This window comes from Alosa alosa, chromosome 1 (assembly GCF_017589495.1).
Source record: "Alosa alosa isolate M-15738 ecotype Scorff River chromosome 1, AALO_Geno_1.1, whole genome shotgun sequence".
Classification (NCBI taxonomy): domain Eukaryota; kingdom Metazoa; phylum Chordata; class Actinopteri; order Clupeiformes; family Clupeidae; genus Alosa; species Alosa alosa.
In genome coordinates this window covers 33737600-33756832 of record NC_063189.1, presented here as the reverse complement: position 1 = coordinate 33756832, position 19233 = coordinate 33737600, and the positions used below count along the sequence as shown (strand labels likewise).

General features: G+C 41.4%; 1 protein-coding gene across 1 annotated transcript in view; it reads left to right on the top strand.

Annotated features, from left to right (window-relative positions):
* The first annotated feature begins 1122 nt into the window (after window positions 1-1122).
* The window catches only part of LOC125308033 (E3 ubiquitin-protein ligase TRIM17-like), a 40198-nt gene continuing 22087 nt past the window's right edge, over window positions 1123-19233 (top strand). The window contains exons 1-2 of the mRNA XM_048264251.1: window positions 1123-1144; window positions 9966-10013. Of these exons, the coding sequence (XP_048120208.1) occupies window positions 9968-10013 (46 nt within the window). The 5' untranslated portion in view covers window positions 1123-1144; window positions 9966-9967. The remainder of the gene's footprint in view (window positions 1145-9965; window positions 10014-19233) is intronic.

Sequence of the window (19233 nt, the reverse complement as noted above, 5' to 3'; positions counted from 1 at the left end):
TAATGTTCTGTCAGAGAAGACATCGGAGGTCTCCACAAGTGCACACACACACACACACACACACACACACACACACACAGAAACTCCCACACTCATCTGCACACAATCACAGTCTCTCTCTCTCTCCTCCTACTCCCTCTCTTTGTCACTGCTCACACACACACACACACACACACACACACACACACACACACACACACACACACAAATGCACACAAGTACACACTCTGAATCCCTGAAGGTAAACTTGACTTTTCTCTGACTGATGCTGTGCTCAAAGAGGACAGCCTTTGCCGGAGTGCCGTGTCCCCTGTAAAGCAGAGGCTCGGAGTGACTCATCTCCTGTTGAGAGCCGACAGTCAGAGGCACAAGCTGTCATCTCACCCTCTGCCCCAAAGACACGGCCTTTACCCCACAACAGCTACAGGAACACACTGAGACACACACACTGCCTTGCTTTTGATGCACTCCTCCAGGGGGCCCATTTGGCAGAGCAGTTAGCTGGGTGAGATAACAAGTTTGCCAAGTTCAGGAGGGGTGTTGATCTAACGCATTTAAGGGACTGAAATTTGTGCATTTAGCACTTTTGCACTTTTTCTCCTCTGAATTATTTAGGACGCTCTGCATCCAACTTCCATAATGCCGTCAAACTGGAAAGCAATGTATCCTGGTGCATGCATGAAGCACTGTATCTGAACAGGGGACATGTATTTACAGTTAAGGTTAGTTACAGTTAATCTTGAGAGGTATGCAGCAGACACTTTTAGCAAAAGCAACTGCACTCGCATCAGTGGGTGTGGGAATCGAGTGGTCAGCGTAACTGCTCCACCCTACTGGCACATTTACTTTTCATGATGTGAGTGGAGTGTATACACTGTATGAGCTGTGTATGGGGTATAGTATACTGTAGGTGTAGTGTAAGTGTATGGGCTTGTCTGAGAATTTAGATCAGCAAATCATTGATCTTGTGGGAAAATACATGAAAATGAAAATACATTCAAGAAGGGTTCTGATTGAATAGGTGACAAGGCATCCTAACCAGTTGGTTTGAGTATTTGACCTGTGCATTTCATTTGTGTGTGTGTACGTGAGTGTGTCTGTGGGTGTGTCTCTGTGTGTGTCTTTACTGTGACCAGAGAAGCAGGTAAGAGAACTCTAACATCTATCACCTTATATGATAGGCCCAAGAAATTAGATCACACATCCCTTTCTTTCCCCAACCTCACCATATACCACCTTCTCTATTGCAGCTGCACACATATGACAGTGCTAAAGAGTAAAGTACCACAGTGATTACAGGATAATGCCTTTACCAGCCTGGCAGCTTCTGAAGGCTGAGAAATGTGAACAAAGATTTATGTGTGTGCAGATTCACGCTGGAGTCCAACCTGCCCACTCTGAGGGTGTACGACAGTATGAGTGTGCTGGCGGGGTTGGACTCATCTCAGGTGGTGGAGCAGAGTGTGAATAATGGCACAGTATTTTGTTGATTAGCCATGTAATCAATCACCTGTAGTATGTCTCATAGAAAAAATTGAGGATAATGGCTTGACAAGTTCTCATGAAAAAACAGTAGGTGGCAATAAAGGTTAATTGGTTTCCTTGGGCAATGTCCATTTTAGTAGTAGTAGTGTATACTGTACTACTACAATAGTCAGTGTAGCCTACATTTAATATAGGCTTCATTTGTAGAGGAGAAAAAAAAATGAAAAATAAGTTCAAGAAAGTGAGAAATGTACACATAATATGTGTAAGGTAGGCTAATCTATTTAATTGTGACTGTCAGAAAAAAATATATAATATCTTTATACTAAGCGATGATGTAGCAGATGAGTGGTGAGAGGCGCCAGTAGTGCAGTAGAAATCGAAAGTAAAACAAGATGCCCTCTGTAAATCATCCATCTACCCTTAGGAGAAACGGGCTTTGTCCTCGTGGATTCACTCTGGTTAAACGGCGTAGTTTGTGTCGAGGCTATAGGCTACATAAATTAATCCTGGTTATAGCCTAACATCTAAATCCTGGTGGGGGTAAGAGCAAAACCGGCATCATTGCACTACATTGTTTCAGATTAACACTGCCCGGTGAAGCTTTTTCTGAGCAGTAGACATATCATTGGATTTTTCCATTTACTACTGCGCCACTATGCCTAGGCTATAGGCTACTTATTTTGATACCTTTTATCCTCTTTATTCCAGAAGTAGCCAAACCTATTCGAATGTGCAGGGCTTCATTGTTATTCCATTTAACTACAAATGTATGCCTATTTGTTTTTTGCTCTCGTGTTTGACAAGGACAATTGAATCGGATAGTTGAGTCCTCGACTAGAGAAGCGCTCTACCGACTTCTGTGTGTTCATGAGTTTGTAATGTGCCTTTCAAGTGATGTCGGAAATATCGTAAATAGTCTACTAATTCTGAGCACATAGAATACTCATGCAGTCGTAATCACCAGTGGGAAACTCGAGTGTATCTAAGTAAGCCTACTCGAATTGCAGTATGATTTCTCCCGCCCCCCTTAATTACTGTTGTTCAGTTCGACAGCTTCAGACCTAGCCTGGAAACCAGTCTGGCCTAGATCCATAGACAAACGTTTATTTCCGAGTGGGAAGGCAATGCTTGAGGTTTAAAATCATTAGAGTTCCTTTGAACCGCTTTGAACCAATCACTAACAACCGGCGTTTCGTCATACAGAGAAATTTATCTGCATCACGCCCATAACAAGCAAGCCATCTTATCAGCAAACAGTCACAACTCCGTATCTCTCGCCAAAATGCATCATATGGTGTTTTGTAAATGTACTCAAGTCAAACCTTCATATAAATGCATAAGTACGTCCAAAGCACCACTTTTAAGCTTGTATGCGTTGTCGTTTTCGGGTGAAATGACCTTTTGATCACTATTAACATTTGCGCACAGCAGTGCATTTCTCAAAACAATTAGTGCAAACTGCAAAACCTAGTGGATAACCTGCAAAAGCACGTCACTTGCTCAAAATGGATAGTCCATTCCTCAAAAGCAAGTATTTATGTCAATGAAACTGCCAGCGTCATCAAAATGAGAAGTCTTGACACCATTGTTTGTGAACAAGATAGTCAAATGGCTTTGTCATTTGGTCAGAACTCAGTGACAATACCTGAAAATGCTCAAAACAGCACTATACAGTTGTACAGCCATTTGAAAACTACAGTAAAGTTACAAATTGCTGTAGTTAGGGGAGTAAGTGAGGACAATACACTGAATATGTACGTTTCACAGTTTTACTGTATATTCTCTTTGCAATTCTACAGCATTGTGACAGAATTTGATAACTAGTTCACCAATTTTGTATGTAATGACTCAAGCAATGAAATGAAGACTATTAGTTTTATTGGGAACATTCAGCATCCATAAGTATAGTTCATTTTGACTGACATGACAAAGCAACTGATACATGTTCAAAAGCATTTGCAATTTGTTCAGAGGAAGGAGAAATTACTACTTTAATGTGCACAAATGACTAAATGTTGTGGAGGTTGAATTAATAAGTATAAGTATATATACTCTTTATAGTTATGAGAATAATAGTTATGAGAATTTTCATTCTGATCTGAGAAAAGCACCAAAGCGACTGAGAAAAACTGTAATTTATATGCTAGACAGAGTATGACAGCTAGTTCAACACATTTGCATGTAATGTCACGAGCGAAACGAAGAAAATAAGGCCAATTTGTTTTATGGGGTAGGACTTTTCAGCAGGGACCAGTATAGTGCAATAAAAAGAAACAGCAGACATTTGTACAAAATCAGTTGCATGGATATAAGCATTGCTATTTGTTCAAGATGGAGTGAAACTGCTTTAATGATGTGCACAAGTGATAAGATGATATGGAGTTTGAACAGACAGTTTTGAGAATTTCCATTTAAAAGTCAGCTAATATGATGGTAATGAGCGGTTCGGCAAAAAACAATTGGAATGCTCTTATCTTCGAATGTCCCAGGCTGACAAGCCAGAGCCGTTATGTGATTAGCTAAATCAAACATGTCAATGTCACGTCCAGAGCGAAAAAAGCGAATTCATGACAAAGCTTCTTCAGCGACCTTGGCTACTTGGTAGCTGAGGTTGTTTCTGGTGTACACGCATCTTTTGTTTAACAGCAACATAGAGAAAACCATGAATTGCCGTTATTAGCATATTAGTGTCATTGTATTATTGGCATGTCATAACCATTTTATTTGTTTGGGGGGGTGGGGGTGGCATCACGCAACACCCTCCATTGACATTAAGAACTGGCATTATTAGCATGTTATCACCATGTTATTTGTGTGAAGTGGCTTATTTGTCATTGTGGAACATTTTTAATAACTGTATCACTTCATCATCTATGGAAACATATTTAAGGAGAGTGAACAATTATTTACACCACCATTGAAATTTGCAAATTTCTCGGGTCTTTTTGGACGCCATCTTGTAAAATGGCCAGCATTTGAAGTAGCAAATCAAGTGGATTTGGTTGTATTGGTCTTGATCACATCCATGCCAAATTTCATGCGTCCATCATAATTTGCTTTGACAATTCTGTGCAATAAATCAATTTCTAGGGTCTTTTTTGGCAGCCATCTTGGAAAATGGCCACCATTTCAAGTTGCCAATCAGGTAGATTTCATTGTATTGCTCTTGAGCACATACATGTTGAGTTTCGTGCTTGTATCATAATTTGCTAGGTCAATTCTATGCAATTAATCAATTTCTGGAGTTTTTTTTTGGCGGCCATCTTGGAAAATGGCCGCCATTTCAAGTGGCCAATCAGGTAGATTTGATTGTATTGGTCATAAGCACATACCTACCAAGTTTCATGCTTGTATCATAATTTGCACGATTCTTGCCAAATTGGCCTTGTAGCCACTCTACTAACAGAATCCGTGAACATGATCAACTGAGCTCCGTGTTAAAATTGGCCGGAGTTCTCCTTTAACTCATTGAGTGCCAAAAACGTAATATTAAGTTTTTCCTTCCCATGCGTTGAGTGCCAAAAACTTAATATTACGTTTTTAGCTTTTTTTTTTAAATTACGAAACTAGACACTCTAACACACCTTATATGTGATTTTGGGAACTCTGTGATGAATGGAAATGAAATATATGACGATCGAAAACTCATGAAAACGCACAATCTGGACATTTTATCTGGACATTTTATCATAACCGCGGTTGCCGCTTTGGGTCGAATCAGTGACGCATGCACGTCATCTCAAAACCAGGCCATTTTCGTGGGTCTATCACTAGGTGGCAGTCTCGCCAGGTCTCGCTAGGTCTCGCTGATCACTTCCCGGAAAGTTTACAGGAAACACTTAATATTTCATGAAAGACGTTATATCTCCATTTCTAGAAAAAAACAGCGATTTTGATGAAAACTAGCCACTGTTTAGCTTTGGATTTCTCAGGAACAGAGGCGTGTAGTAATACATGGTTTGCACCCACTGAAAGCTTAAAGTCTCACCTTTTAAACGAGCCATTGTATGTGTTCATAGCCATAACACAGAATATGCTGTGGCTGTACAAAAATCATCAACAATGGTCTAGATCAGGGGTCCCCAACCGTTTATGTACCATGGACCGGTTTGATTCCCATTTTTTTTGTGGGGGGGGTTCCATGTTCCGTGTTGTGCATGCATTACTTTAAAAGAACTAGCTCCAGTTATGTATGAACAGTGAAGGTAGCGAACTCTTAAAAATGTAAAAAACGTGAACTTGAAGAAGTGAAAATTGAACAATATGACCTATGAAAATTAAACATATTGAAGCTACATCTATCATGTGTGAACATGCTTAACAAAACATGGGAACTAAACGTGCATTATGCATATAATCAGTGGGAGCCATGTGCTTGTTTCCCTGCAACAAGAAAGGTTCCATCTGGGGGTGATGGAAGACAGTGACACCCTCAGTGTGTTTGAAATGTCCAGTCGATTGTGCAATTTGGTCTTAGTTGCAGTCATTGCCGAAAACCTGGCCTCGCATAGATACGTGGTGGGAAATGGTAGCAGCGTTTTCCAGCGGCTTTTACGGCTATCTCGGGATATTCTGCTTTGGTTTCATCTAAAAACCCGCCAGAGAGGTTTCCTCATAGCCTACACACTCTTAAGACCACCGTTATTTGCAATTTCGATCAACTGCTCTTCCTCCCGAAAAGTTAGGACTATTCGGGATATTGACAAATGGGTTGCGGACCCACTCCAGTGTTTCCCCTAGAAATTTTTCCAGCAGCGGTGCTGTTGAACGTAGGAAGCCCCCAAAAAAAGAAAACATTGAAAAAAATACTCCTTAAATGGTGACTTCTGGTGGATTTTGTGAAAGAAATGGACAGATTGAGTTACAAATTATGACATAACTATCAACACAAGCATTTACAAAGCATGATTATTGCAGTACTTGAACAGGATTATTGATGTTTTTCTTTCACCTTTTTCATTTACATTATTAGTAATTAGCCACTGTACAACTGTACACTGTAGGCCACTGTACAAACTATTACTATTTAGAATATACAGTGCTGTGCATAAGTTAAGACATTTATTTATATAATAACATTTATTTATTTACGATACATGATACATTAAAAAATAATTGATGTCCTATTTTTTTTTTAATTAAGGCATTAAGACAAAAGGCAAAACATGTTTTTTTATTCCTCCCTTTAGTCAATTTCAGCATGGGTGTCTTAACTTTGGCACAGCACTGTATAAACTATATAGACTTCTCTTTCATGTCATTACACTGTATTGGTGCTGTGCAAGTCGAATTGAGTGCCTGTCACTTTAATGCCGTGACGGCCCGAGAAGCTTGCTTGATTCTCACGGTTTTAAGCTAACATCATAGACTGTATATATATTATGTTTTCCATGTAATTTGGTAAAATAAATGCTCAAAAACTCTAGGAAATTCTATCTTGGATTATAGGAGATACGTGTCTTGTATCATTTCTATAATTTTGGTGAGCTCTACAGGAATTACAAACTATCTCCAGATGTAAATGGTTGCGTATCCTATTACTGAAATGTATTTAAACCTACCAATAGGCTAGCTAGACCTTAGTTTCACCGCTTAGGTATGTTAGCAACACAGGGCTTGAAAGCATTGCCTGTATCACAAACAAAATTGAAACAATGCGTGGAATTTATCTGGGAATAGGCTACTTGGGCGAGCTATCTCGCTGGCGTGTTTAATTTGGTTCATTGGTTAACATAATGTAGGCTACGTTTTTTTGCACAAAATTGCGTCTGCTAATAAACTTAAACATAAACACAAACAAGCGTGATCTCCTGTGGAATCCCTGACTGCGCCTTCAACGTTAGCCTACTAGTATTTGTTGACATCAAACCTGAACGAACGGCAGCTGTTCCTGAAGTTCACTTGCGTTTTTTTTTAATTAGGCAACTTTTTTTGCAGTGGTGCTTGAATTCCTGAGCGGCGCTGCGCCGCTGATGAATGCATTGTAGGGGAAACACTGCACTCATTGGTTTGCCGTGGATCTTTGGAGGATGGGAAGTAACGCTCAAACTCATTTGAAAGCGCAACAAGGTGATCGCGCACCAGCTGCGAGAGAAAGCAGGGGCGTCATGCAAGCCAAAATTCAGAGGGGGCACAATCAGGCAATTTTTTTTTTGGGGGGTTCTAAACATACCATTTCAATGCAGTTTGGAAGGGACAGAAATACCTTAACAGAGCAAGCAGTAACCCTCATCTATCTGAGGACTAAGATAAAGTATCTATTTTGTAAGTTAATGTAAAACACATAGGTTGGTGAAAGAACTGTAAGCTCAAATTCAGCTCATTAAAGTGTAAGCTCTTTAAAGCATGTTTAGACACACACATTTACACTTAGGCGTTCTACACATGATTTTAAAAACAGTATTGCAGTTGTTATGATTTCATTGATATGTGACCTAAGAACAAGCTTACATTTAAAAAGTTGCTGGTCTGACTTTGTGGTGCTCAGAAATTAAATTAGTTTAATCTTAATTCATGTGATGAAGGACTTTGAACGAAGTTTGACAGGTTTCAGTGCTGAGTAAGGTTAACACTAAATATTTGAATATTTTACTTCTAGTAATATATTTTTCATTACCATTATGGCAAGCAATAGGCTAGGCCTACCTCATTTGTAAGTTGCTACATGTACCTGCAAATCATGAGCAAGTGACCTGATAACCTAAGTTATGAGCACATGAGAGAGACTATTATACTTTCTTGCCCTCTACATCACGGTCATAGCGATCCTATTAATATAAAACAACTTTAGGCCTTCTTTTAAAAGGGTATCCCTTTTCACTACATGGATTAGCTGCCACATACGTGAAGAGAACAAGTGGAGATTGAGAAACATCCGACGCAATGCCTTGGTAGGCCTAATGTTATTAGGTTGGATTTTGTAGTCACTGTAAATTTAAAGGGGTGGTTCAGGATTTTGGACATAGGACCTCATTTCCAAGTAAGCAAGTGTGATATTTATCAGTGGAGACCGTTTTTCAACACGTTTCATCCAGTCGTTCTAATTGCAGAGTTCGCAGGTGCTAGGCTAGCGCAAGTCAACGGTATGTGCTAGCCTGCCACTAAAAACAGTCTTACCTACTCCAAAGGACACTCGAGGCAAATTCCAGACAATCGATGTAAATGTCTGTGTTGATAGAATAGTGTAAGAAATACAACTACCCTCGCATCGCGTTGCCATAGTTATACTTTGTTCCCTGAAGTTGGTAGTAGTCATTTTGCATCTCAGCGGCGGACTGATATTACCAAGGCTACTACTAGGTATCCCCATTGGAGTGCGCTTTACTGTTTACTTTTTGGCGCAGTACTACTAACTGGAGCAAGTATAATTCCGCCGCTGCTAAGAAACTAGTCCCTCAAAATGTAATGCGATCGTTGAAATGCAAGGATAGAACAACGTTAGAAATAACACTGTCAATACAGACATTTACATCGATAGTCTGGCGTTATAATTTATTTGCCTCGGGTGTACTTTGGAGTGGGTAAGACTGTCTTTAGTGGCAGGCTAGCACATACCGTTGACTTGCACTAGCCTAGCACCTGCGAACTCTGCAATTAGAAGGACTGGATGAAACGTGTTGAAAACGGTCTCCACTGATAAATACCACACTTGCTTACTTGGAAATGAGGTCCTATGTCCAAAATCCTGAACCACCCCTTTAAAGACAGTCGTCATTCTCCCCTGCAGTGACAGGTTGAGGTCATTAAGCAACCCGAATATGTCACACAGGTAAGTGAATTTTGACACCCAGCCCTCATCACTAAAATATGCAGCTACTTGGTGACTTTTTTTTTTTTTCTGTAAGAAATCTGTGCAGCGGCTCATAACTCAAACACTCTGGCCAGTGACCTGCAACCAACCAACTTGGATGGCGTACCCACGGTGACCCATTCACCCTCTCTAACAATATCCTCTGACATATCATCAATTAAGCCTATGGACAGTGCTTGACCTGAGCTATTTTTAGCTGCATCCCCAAAGTTCATTGCACATGCCTGTACCAGCAGGGAATTATCTCTTTTGCTTCTTAGATTTAGCAATTTAAGGCTTTTATTTGTTCACCGATGTGGTTGCTTTTCGCTCTAGTTTTTTGTCCTTCTTGCCAGCGTTTTTTCAAAAAACTAAGGGGTTTGTCTTTAAGTTTATTTAGTTTGCATGACGGCCACGGGCGGTGGTTGGGGACCGCTCTAGATTGCTGGCACTCTAGAACAAAGCTTCCGAAAACAGCTTGGCATTCAATGAGTTAAGACCTGCCTTTACATATCCAGTATTAATCAAGAACTCATAGCTTGACAGGCAGTAGGTTAGGCAGTAGGTTACCCCCTGTGTGTGTGTGTGTGTGTGTGTGTGTGTGTGTGTGTGTGTCTGTGTGTCTCTCTCTGTTCTAGATGCATACAGATATGTTAATCAAATTAACTTCTTGTTTTGTTGTTGTCAGTGATGTGGTGGCTGCTCCTCTTTGTATGTGCCTGTCATGGTGCACCAAGTAAGTGTTTTTACTCATTTAATGTTGCTTCATCCAGTCTTAACTAGATGTACTGCATGGCAGTACAAAATATGACCGCCGGTCAGTCCTGTACATCCGTTCTGCAAAAATAAATCACACTTGTCAATTTGTCTCCATCTCCTACTCCATCCCCCACTCTTGAAACTTTTGTGTATGCTTGTATGTGCATGCCTGTGTGTGTGTGGGCATGTGTGCCTGTGTGCATGCGTGCGTGTTTGTGCATGTGTGTGTCTGCGTGTGGAAGTGTGTGTGTGCATGCATGCATGTGTGTATGTCAATTTGTCCGATAGTCTAGTGGATGTATATCGGTCATAGTCATTTTTAACAAACACAATGTAAAAATGTTCTCCCATTACAAGGTTCTTATCAAGATGGGGCATTATGTATTTGAATAGGCCTAACTATCGAGTTTCCTAATGAAAAGCTCTTCATATACAGTAATAGGAGTCTTTATTGTCCTATAAGGATATTCTTTTTCACACATATCATTGTTACATTCCATGCAGGATGTACACAGCCTCATACATATAACATATAACATATGTAATTCGTTTTTGTTGTATAGAATAGAAAGAATAGTAAGGATAAAAGAGGTCTTTGTTCTGTACATTACCACAAACTACCGGTACATTGTGAGCAGTTTATGCTTAATGACTCCTCCTTTATGCCAGCAAAACATTTACAAATATGATCACTTTACTTTAAGCCTTTGAAGCCTAAACCATGCTCCTCCTTACTTGAAACACCTTTCTTGAAATGCAAGAAATTGAAGGCTGAAACTAATGTTAGCCCACCTGCATAAGACAGGAAATGCACTACTCTATCCCACCCATAGCGTTCTATTTATTTATTCACAAATATACATACCGGTACTGTAAAGTACTTACACATAGCTATATCCTACTGCTCTTCATACTATTCTTACTGCTCTGTTTTTAGTCTTTATATGTTAAGTGGGTGTTACTTAGGTTGTTAAGTGTACTTTGAGAGCAAAGTTTAACCGGAGTCAAATTCCTTGTTTGTTTATGCAAACCTGGCCAATGAAGCTGATTCTGATTCTGATACCCTATTTAGCAAGCAGAAATGTCCCAGCCCGGTGTTTAGGATGCATCGTAGACAGGTTATCTTTCATGTACAACTGCTCAAAATAAATAAGGGAACACTTTTTCATAGGAGTATAGCATCAAGTCTATCAAACGTGTAAGCTATTGGTCTGGCCAGTTACGTAACAGAAGTGTTTGTGAATCAGTTTCACCTGCTTTGGTGTCATCAAAGTTAACAACAGGAGGGGCAACAATGAGATGACCCCCAAAACAGGAATGGTTTTACAGGTGGTGGCAACTGATAATTTTTTCATCTTTATCCTTCTTGAGTGATTTTTCACAAGTTTCGCATTTCGGTAGGGTCAGTGTCACAACTGGTAGCATAAGCCAGTACCTGGAGCCTACAAAGGTTGCACAGGTAGTCCAACTCTTCCAGAATGGCACACCCAGCAGCAGGACCAGTATCTGCTCCTTTGTGCAAGGAGGAACAGTAGGAGCCCTGCCAGAGCCCTACAAAATGACCTCCAGCAGGCCGCTGGTGTGAATATCTCTGACCACACTGTCAGAAACAGACTTCATGAGGGTGGCCAGAGGGCCCGATGGCCTCTAGAGGGATCTGTGCTCACTGCCCAGCACTGTGGAGCTCAATTACCATTTGCCATAGAATACAAAATTGGCAGGTCCGCCATTGACGCCCTGTGCTTTTTAACAGATGAGAGCAGGTTCACCCTGAGCACATGTGACAGACGTGAAAGGGTCTGGACATGATGTGGAGAACGTTATGCTGCCTGCAACATCATTCAGCGTGACCGATTTGGTGGTGGGTCAGTGATGGTCTGGGGAGGCATACAGTGGGCAGTGCTTCGACTTGGCCAGCTTCACTCGCGGTCCGCGCGTGGGATCACGCGGTATCACACGACTTTAATTTGTATTTTTCCAGTGAGACGCTGCAACAACCCAAACAACGGTAGATGGCTCAAGTGAGCAGGGTGTCTCAGTAAAATGGAGCCTGGAAAACCCTACACAGACTTCACTACAGACTTTAGCAGACTGGTTTAGAAATAATGTAATAGCCAGAAATATGCCTGCCCTGCCCTAATAAAGAAATATTTGGTTAACTGCGGTGAATCCCGTTTGCAGCCGCTTAGGACAAATCAAACATTCTGGTTTTTCTCGAGTGCAGCGATGATAGACGAACATCATTTGGACAAAATATAGAGTATTAACCTCCGTTGCTCAGCCAAATGCCTTCCTGTTCGTCCTGTTATCGCGGAGTTACAGGGAATTAAGCGATTTTTGATGGTCACAAGTTTACTTCATAAGGGACTGTTAGTTATTTATTTAAGGGGCTACGGAGGAGTTTTGGGAGCATTAGTCAAAAAGGCGTGACCCTCCCTCGCCAGCAATACATTTTTCTATGACCCTCAAAGTGATTAGGAAAAATCACTGTCAACTTTTTCGGTTTATGCCTACTGTATTTTAGCGTTTTCACATATTTGGCCATAAGCGTTTATCATCCGCGAAACCAAACTACAAAGCTGAACACTTTAACGGGGAATTAATTGGGCATGAATCATGCTGAGCGCTATTTCACTACCTTAGAATAATAAAGGTTCTATCTGCGTTTTGAGTACAACGGGACGATTGAAGCGGGGGCCAGAATGAAACATTCGGTTTTCTCTGAGTGCTGCGATGATAGACAGTCATCATTTGGACAAAACATGGAGCATATTAACCTCCGTTGCTCAGCCAAATGCCTTCCTGTTACGTCCTGGTATCGCGGGTTACAAGTGATAAAGCGATTTTTGATGGTCACAAGTTTACTTCATTGGCGGTTTATTTTTTGGATTATTAAAGAGTGTTTTTCATTTAAAGGTTTGACCCGTGCTTATTCAGTAGAGCATTTAGTGCTCTCCCCAATCCCAGACGTTCACATTGCATGTTTGTTTGTAATGGATGCAACCGCGATAGGCTATCGTTTGACAATGAGTTGTTAACAGAACCAAGACATATAGCCCAGCAGCAATCTAGGGACTGATCGTTATTTATTGAAGGGGCCAATTTTGAGTGCTTCAGTTGGAAGTTGCCGCGACCCTCTCTTGCCTGCTAGAAATTGTTCAATGAACCTCCGACAGAATTGTTAAAAAACCGCGACCCTCCTGCCAATTGTCTTCCGCCCAGCGCCACAGCCACGCACTTTGTGATAGCGTTCTTAAATCAATCTTTCCGTGAGCTTGCATGCTACCAGCTTCCTTTTCAAATGTGTTCGCCTGTTTGCACAATTTCACAAATAATCATATGTGATTAATAGTATGACAAATAATCCCTGTGCCGCGGGGACGAAACAATGCATGCCAACTTTTTTCCGTGTTTATCGCATTATTTTTAACTTTCCGCTGTCTTGCCGTTTTAATGTTTTCCCGTAGAATATCCCATATTTTAATACTCTCATAACAGCCCTGCCATCGGGCCTGTCTCTGTGTTGCCCTGTTGCTACCCCTTGCCCTTCCAGCAAAACATATGTCTTCAAATCATCGTTTTCCCTTGCTTGAAGGCCCGAACTTAGAGTGATGTTAACCTATTTAAGTTTAACAGTAGCGATTGTCGTGAAACCGCGATTCATTGGCTTGCATGTTGGCCTTATGTCACGTGCGCACCTGAGGGCTACTCAGCTGAAAGAGAAATAATTTCCCCTGTTTGTATGTTCACTGCAAGTTGGCCTACCATAACTTACCAACTCTGCACTGTAGACTGGCTATTTATATTTTTCTGTGAAATAAGCAAATGTATTTGTTCAACTTTATGAAGCAGAAATTGCGCATAGGGTACTTGGAACATAATACATTTGACAAAGGACAGATGAATGTTGCTAGTGACAAAATATTAACTTTCAGTGTTTTCACGATGTCTTTGTCATGGGAAGTGTTTTTTTCCCCATGTATTTATTCTAGGTTACTGTCAGTGACTGCCCGTGAGAGAAGCGGGTTCTGTGTTTTCGTTCATGTCAGTGACTGGCCGAAGCGGGGTCTGTGTTGTGTTGTGTTGCGTTAATTTATTTTCATTGGGCATACCTTGCCGTGCCGTCCACAGCTCTTCAGTTCTGACAAAGCCAAAATTACTCCTTTTAAAACAATGAGTGCAGGAAGCGCGTTTGTATGGTTATATTGCTTGACGGGGGGGTGTCCCAAGCAGCTTTCAGCCATAAGGCTACTTTGAGAACATTTCAATTCACCTGACACTAATATTCAAAATGTTGAAAACTATTTCGGCATAGCCTATAAAGCAGTTTAATTAAATGGAATGTTAGTTGTAAACAAACGAGCTACTTGGTGAGGCTTGGCCTCACAGATGTGCTCGTGCCTTAGATGGCAGGAAAAATCTTCACGATAGGCCTATTAACTAACCACCCGATTCACGTTGGCTGGGGGGAAGGGGGACCATCAGACAATTGTGCCCAGTTAATCCGGCCCTTCCCCCCAAAAATCACACCTTCCCACCTCTGACAGCTTAAAAGAAGTCAAGAGGACTTTTGCATTGTAGGCATAACTAACATGCAATACCGCCACCAACAACAACCAAAACTAGGCTAATCATTGTCAACATGTAAATTAAATGTAACATTATTGTGAATCAAATTAAAATGTTCTCTTTTGCAAACGTAGGCATAGTACCAGAATAATTTAATAATGTTACAAAGATACTACATCAATCCGTATGTTTCATTGGGCTACTAGGCTATTTGTTTTGCCTTGATTCATTTAGGCTAGGCCTTTTTATTCAGGGGCCATATTCACAAAGAATTTTAAGGCTAAAAGTAGCTCCTAACTGGCGAATTTAGGAGCAACTCCTAAAAATAATGGGCGTGTCACTCCTAACTTTAGGACTCCTAATTTTTTCACAAAAAGTAATTCACGAAGCATTTTAGACCTAAAAGTAGCACCTAAGTCTGGGACAGTTTAAGTCGAGAGGACTCCTAACTCACTAAGACCTATTCATAAACAGCTTTTTTGTGGCATTTTACGTTGCGATGGTTTGAAATAGCCTATGTAACAGGAGCTTCAATCAAGGGAACAATTTTGCATTCATAAAAGGGATACAATAGCCCACCAACAACAACCAAAACTACTCATTGTTAACATGTAAATGAAATGTAGCGTTTCATTGTGAATCAAATTAAAATGTTCTCCTCTTTGCAAACATAGCCTAGGGATATGGTGACAGATTAATTTAATAATGTTGCAAGGTAGGCTACTGCATCAATCCATAGGCCTATGTTTCATTAGGCTACTAAGCTATTTGTTTTGCCTTACTCTTTATTCATTTAGGCTAGGCCTTTTTATTCAGTTATTAATCATCTTCCGTCCTTAGCACTACTTGTGTAGCGCCGCATTCTCCGACCTGTCACCTGTCAGTCATCATCGGAAGAGGTGTTTGGAATTCCCGCATTACAATCGTCAGCCAATCAAGGTGGTCACTTCAGTCAAGCTTCGTGCATGAGTAATGGCGTCATCCATAGCCCGCGAAGACTCACTCCTAGTTTAGGAGTTGTCTGAAAGGCTTTGTGAATAACTTTTAAGAGAAAACTCAATCTAAAATCTTTAAGTGCGATTTAGGAGTAGCCTACTCTAGTAGTAAGATAAAAGCCTTTGTGAATAGCCCTCTGCCCCAGTTATTCATCATCTTCCGTCCTTGTGTAGCGCCGCGCATTCTGAGACCTGTCACTCATCATCGTAAAGGGAGGTGTTTGGAATCATGCCCCGTTACAATCATCAGCCAATCAGCCAATCAAAGGTGGTCACGCTTGCCCATTTACCCAAATTAATGGGTGAATATTACTGATGATCATTGTTATTTAAGAACATGCAGTGTCGTGGGGTACCAAAAACATCTTGCTTTCGTAAAAAAGCATCATAACGCACATTCTGGCCGGGTCTGTTATTTACTGTAGGCTGCGCAAAACCACATGCCTTTATTTTGGGCAAGCCTGCATTCATTCATTCATTCAACCTTTATTTATTCTCGGGAGGGGTCATTGAGGGAAGCCCTCGTTTTCAATGAAGCGAAATTACAGAAGCGAAGCAAAGCTCCCACAAACAAGACAACATTCGAGGCCTTCTGTTGAAGAATTTTATATAAAGCCTGCGTGACAGTAATCCTCCTGCCCTGATAGGCCTACCACAGCTGTGGATAGTGTGGAATGTTCAAGTAATAACACAATCAATGTGTGTCTCAATTGTCCCCGCTGACCACCTCACACATTTCTCTAGATTTTGCAACGAACTTACATGACACAATGCCATAAAATATGCCAGTTTTAGGACACAGAATAATGTTTGTAATGATACCAGGTAGGCCAGGTATTGTCGAAGGTGCATGGTGAAGTGAAATTCTTACTTTGGAAAACAAACATTTGCGATATCATCGCCGATCATCAGAATATTGCAACAGATTCTGTGTTCTGGACTGTAGGTAACTTGTTAAGCCAGTGGTTCTCAAACTTTTATTTCATTCCCCACTTTGATCAAGGGGCATGACTGATGATAGTGGAGATAACACGTTATCGAGGCTTTTGCAAGTCAGCATCTTGACGGTAGTCTATTAAAAATATAAGTTTTCGATGTCCCAAGCGGAGAGCCATACTTTATTGTTTTTAACGATCTCTATGCTACTCACAAAAATGTAGGCATGGGGACATGATGAAGTAGGTTATCCAACTGTCGTGTGTTAAATTATTGTGATTACGAGCCAGTGGTTTTCAAACATTATCGCATTGACTTCGGACATCTAACTAAATGCAACAGGCTCATATCGTCCTCCGCATTCGCAAAATGGGGACCAGTGTTTTGTCAAATTACCAAATAGCTATTCGTTTTAACTATTTTTTTATGATAGTAGCCTATACAAAAAGCACTTCATACTATCTTAATCTTGGAATATGGGGGGAAGTGGCGGCGTCTGCAGTCAGCCAAATATGAATGTAATTTCTGCGGCATAAAGCAGATGTAATTGTTTATTGTACAGAAAAAAAAAAATGACATGTCAAGCAGTCAATTGACTACATTGCAGTCAAGAAGTAGAGGCAAATTAATTTCTGAAACCAAAGCGTGGGTCATAGTTGTCTAAGCCTCTATTAAGTAGCCTGTTAAAAGCGATAAGCCAGATAGTATTAAATCGGCAACAACATTGTTTTCTGCAGAAGCCTACCCAAGGCTACAGATTAATTCTGAACAGTTATTTCTCTACTGGCTCAATTACCACACCACTGTTTTGATTTGCGTAGTTGCATTAACCCCAACACTGACAATAATGTAGACAGCAAATTTCGATTTCGATTTTCGTGTAGTCAAGCCTTAAGCCATACCCAAGTAGCCTAAATCGAGGTAATGTTTAATTATGCATGATTTATTTTGTTATTGAATTCGTAGGCTGGGATTACTCTCCGCAACAATTATCTAAGGGACGGCAGGCAGAGCGATGTACAGTGGCAGAGCGACGCACAGTGGCTGAAAGTGGTACTAAAGCTTCGCAGCTTCCGCCTTGGCGTAATCTTGTGAATGAAGTGGTCATTTGAAAGCGATGCCCACTGTATGCTTTGAGGGACGCACAGACCTCTATGGGCAAGACAACGGCACCCTCACTGCTCTTAGGTATCGGGATGAATCTTCAGACCCATTGTCTGACCCTGTACTGGTGCAGAGACCCCTGGGTTCCCCTTTGTGCACAACAATGGCCGGCCACATGTGGCGAGAGTGTATAGGCAGTTCCAGGAGGATGAAGGAATTGATACCGTTGACTGTCCCCCACACTCCCCTGACTTAAGTCCAGTAGAACACCTCTTGGATATTGTGTTTTGGTCCATCCAACACCGGCAGGTTGCGCCACAGACTGTCAAGGAGCTCAATGATGGCCGTGTCCACATTTGGGAGCAGACCCCCAGGACACCATTAGTCCCGCTCCCGCCCGCTAAAGCCCGCATGCAGGAGGGATAGCCTTTTCAGTTTTTCTTTCTGCCTCACGAAAGGAGCACACACACCTGAGAAAGACTCCAGATGTCAGTTTCTTGGTTCTGAATGTAGGCTAACAACTGAAGTAGGCTTAGTCTGGTGCCCTCTTCCTCTGTCATGCTTTCGATTATTGAGTTTTGACAATGAGCAGCAGGAACAAATTGAACCCACGTAAACGACAATATAGGCTATAGGCCTGCTATCCATCAGTTATGTTATGTAGTTTTTTAATGCTGCCTAACAGAACATCCAGCTGAACTATAGTTATGAACAGTACTTTAATCATTTCCATATTTAATTTTACGCACATATTTCATTTGCGGGAGTGCAGTGAATCATCGGTTTGTCCTGCACCCGCGAACGCACCTCTCATCCCGCCCGCTCCCACAAAGAGCTTTCAAAAGTTGTCCCGCGCCGCACTCTTTTACGGGTCTACCGCGGGAGTGCAGACCTCTAGTGGGCTACATGCCCACCAAGTTTCATATTCATTGGTGTCCCGGGAATCGTTGACCAAAAATTCAGGAAGTAGATGACGGGGGAAAAAAAACTTTGACTACGCTCGCGGCGGTTATAATTAAAGGGGTGGTTCAGGATTTTGGACAAAGGACCTCATTTCCAAGTAAGCAAGTGTGATATTTAGCAGTGGAGACCGTTTTCAACACGTTTCATCCAGTCCTTCTAATTGCAGAGTTCGCAGGTGCTAGGCTAGCGCAAGTCAACGGTATGTGTTAGCCTGCCACTAAAAACAGTCTTACCCACTCCAAAGTACACCCGAGGCAAATTCCAGACAATCGATGTAAATGTCTGTGTTGATAGAATAGTGTAAGAAATACAACTACCCTCGTATCGCGTTGCAATAGTTATACTTTGTTCCCTGAAGTTGGAGTAGGCATTTAAGCAACTCAGCGGCGGACTGATATTACCAAGGCTACTACTAGGTATCCCCATTGGAGTGCGCTTTCCTGTTTACTTTTCGGCGCAGTACTACTAACCGGAGCAAGTATAATTCCGCCGCTGCTAACCCAGTAAATAAAATAAAGTCCTGGCGACGTCCCCTAAAGGTCCCCTGGCGAACGTCACCTCCTCGACATTGTGTAGGGTTCCCTTGACGTCCCGCGGACCTGTGTTCGGGAGGTCTAAAAGACGTCCCCG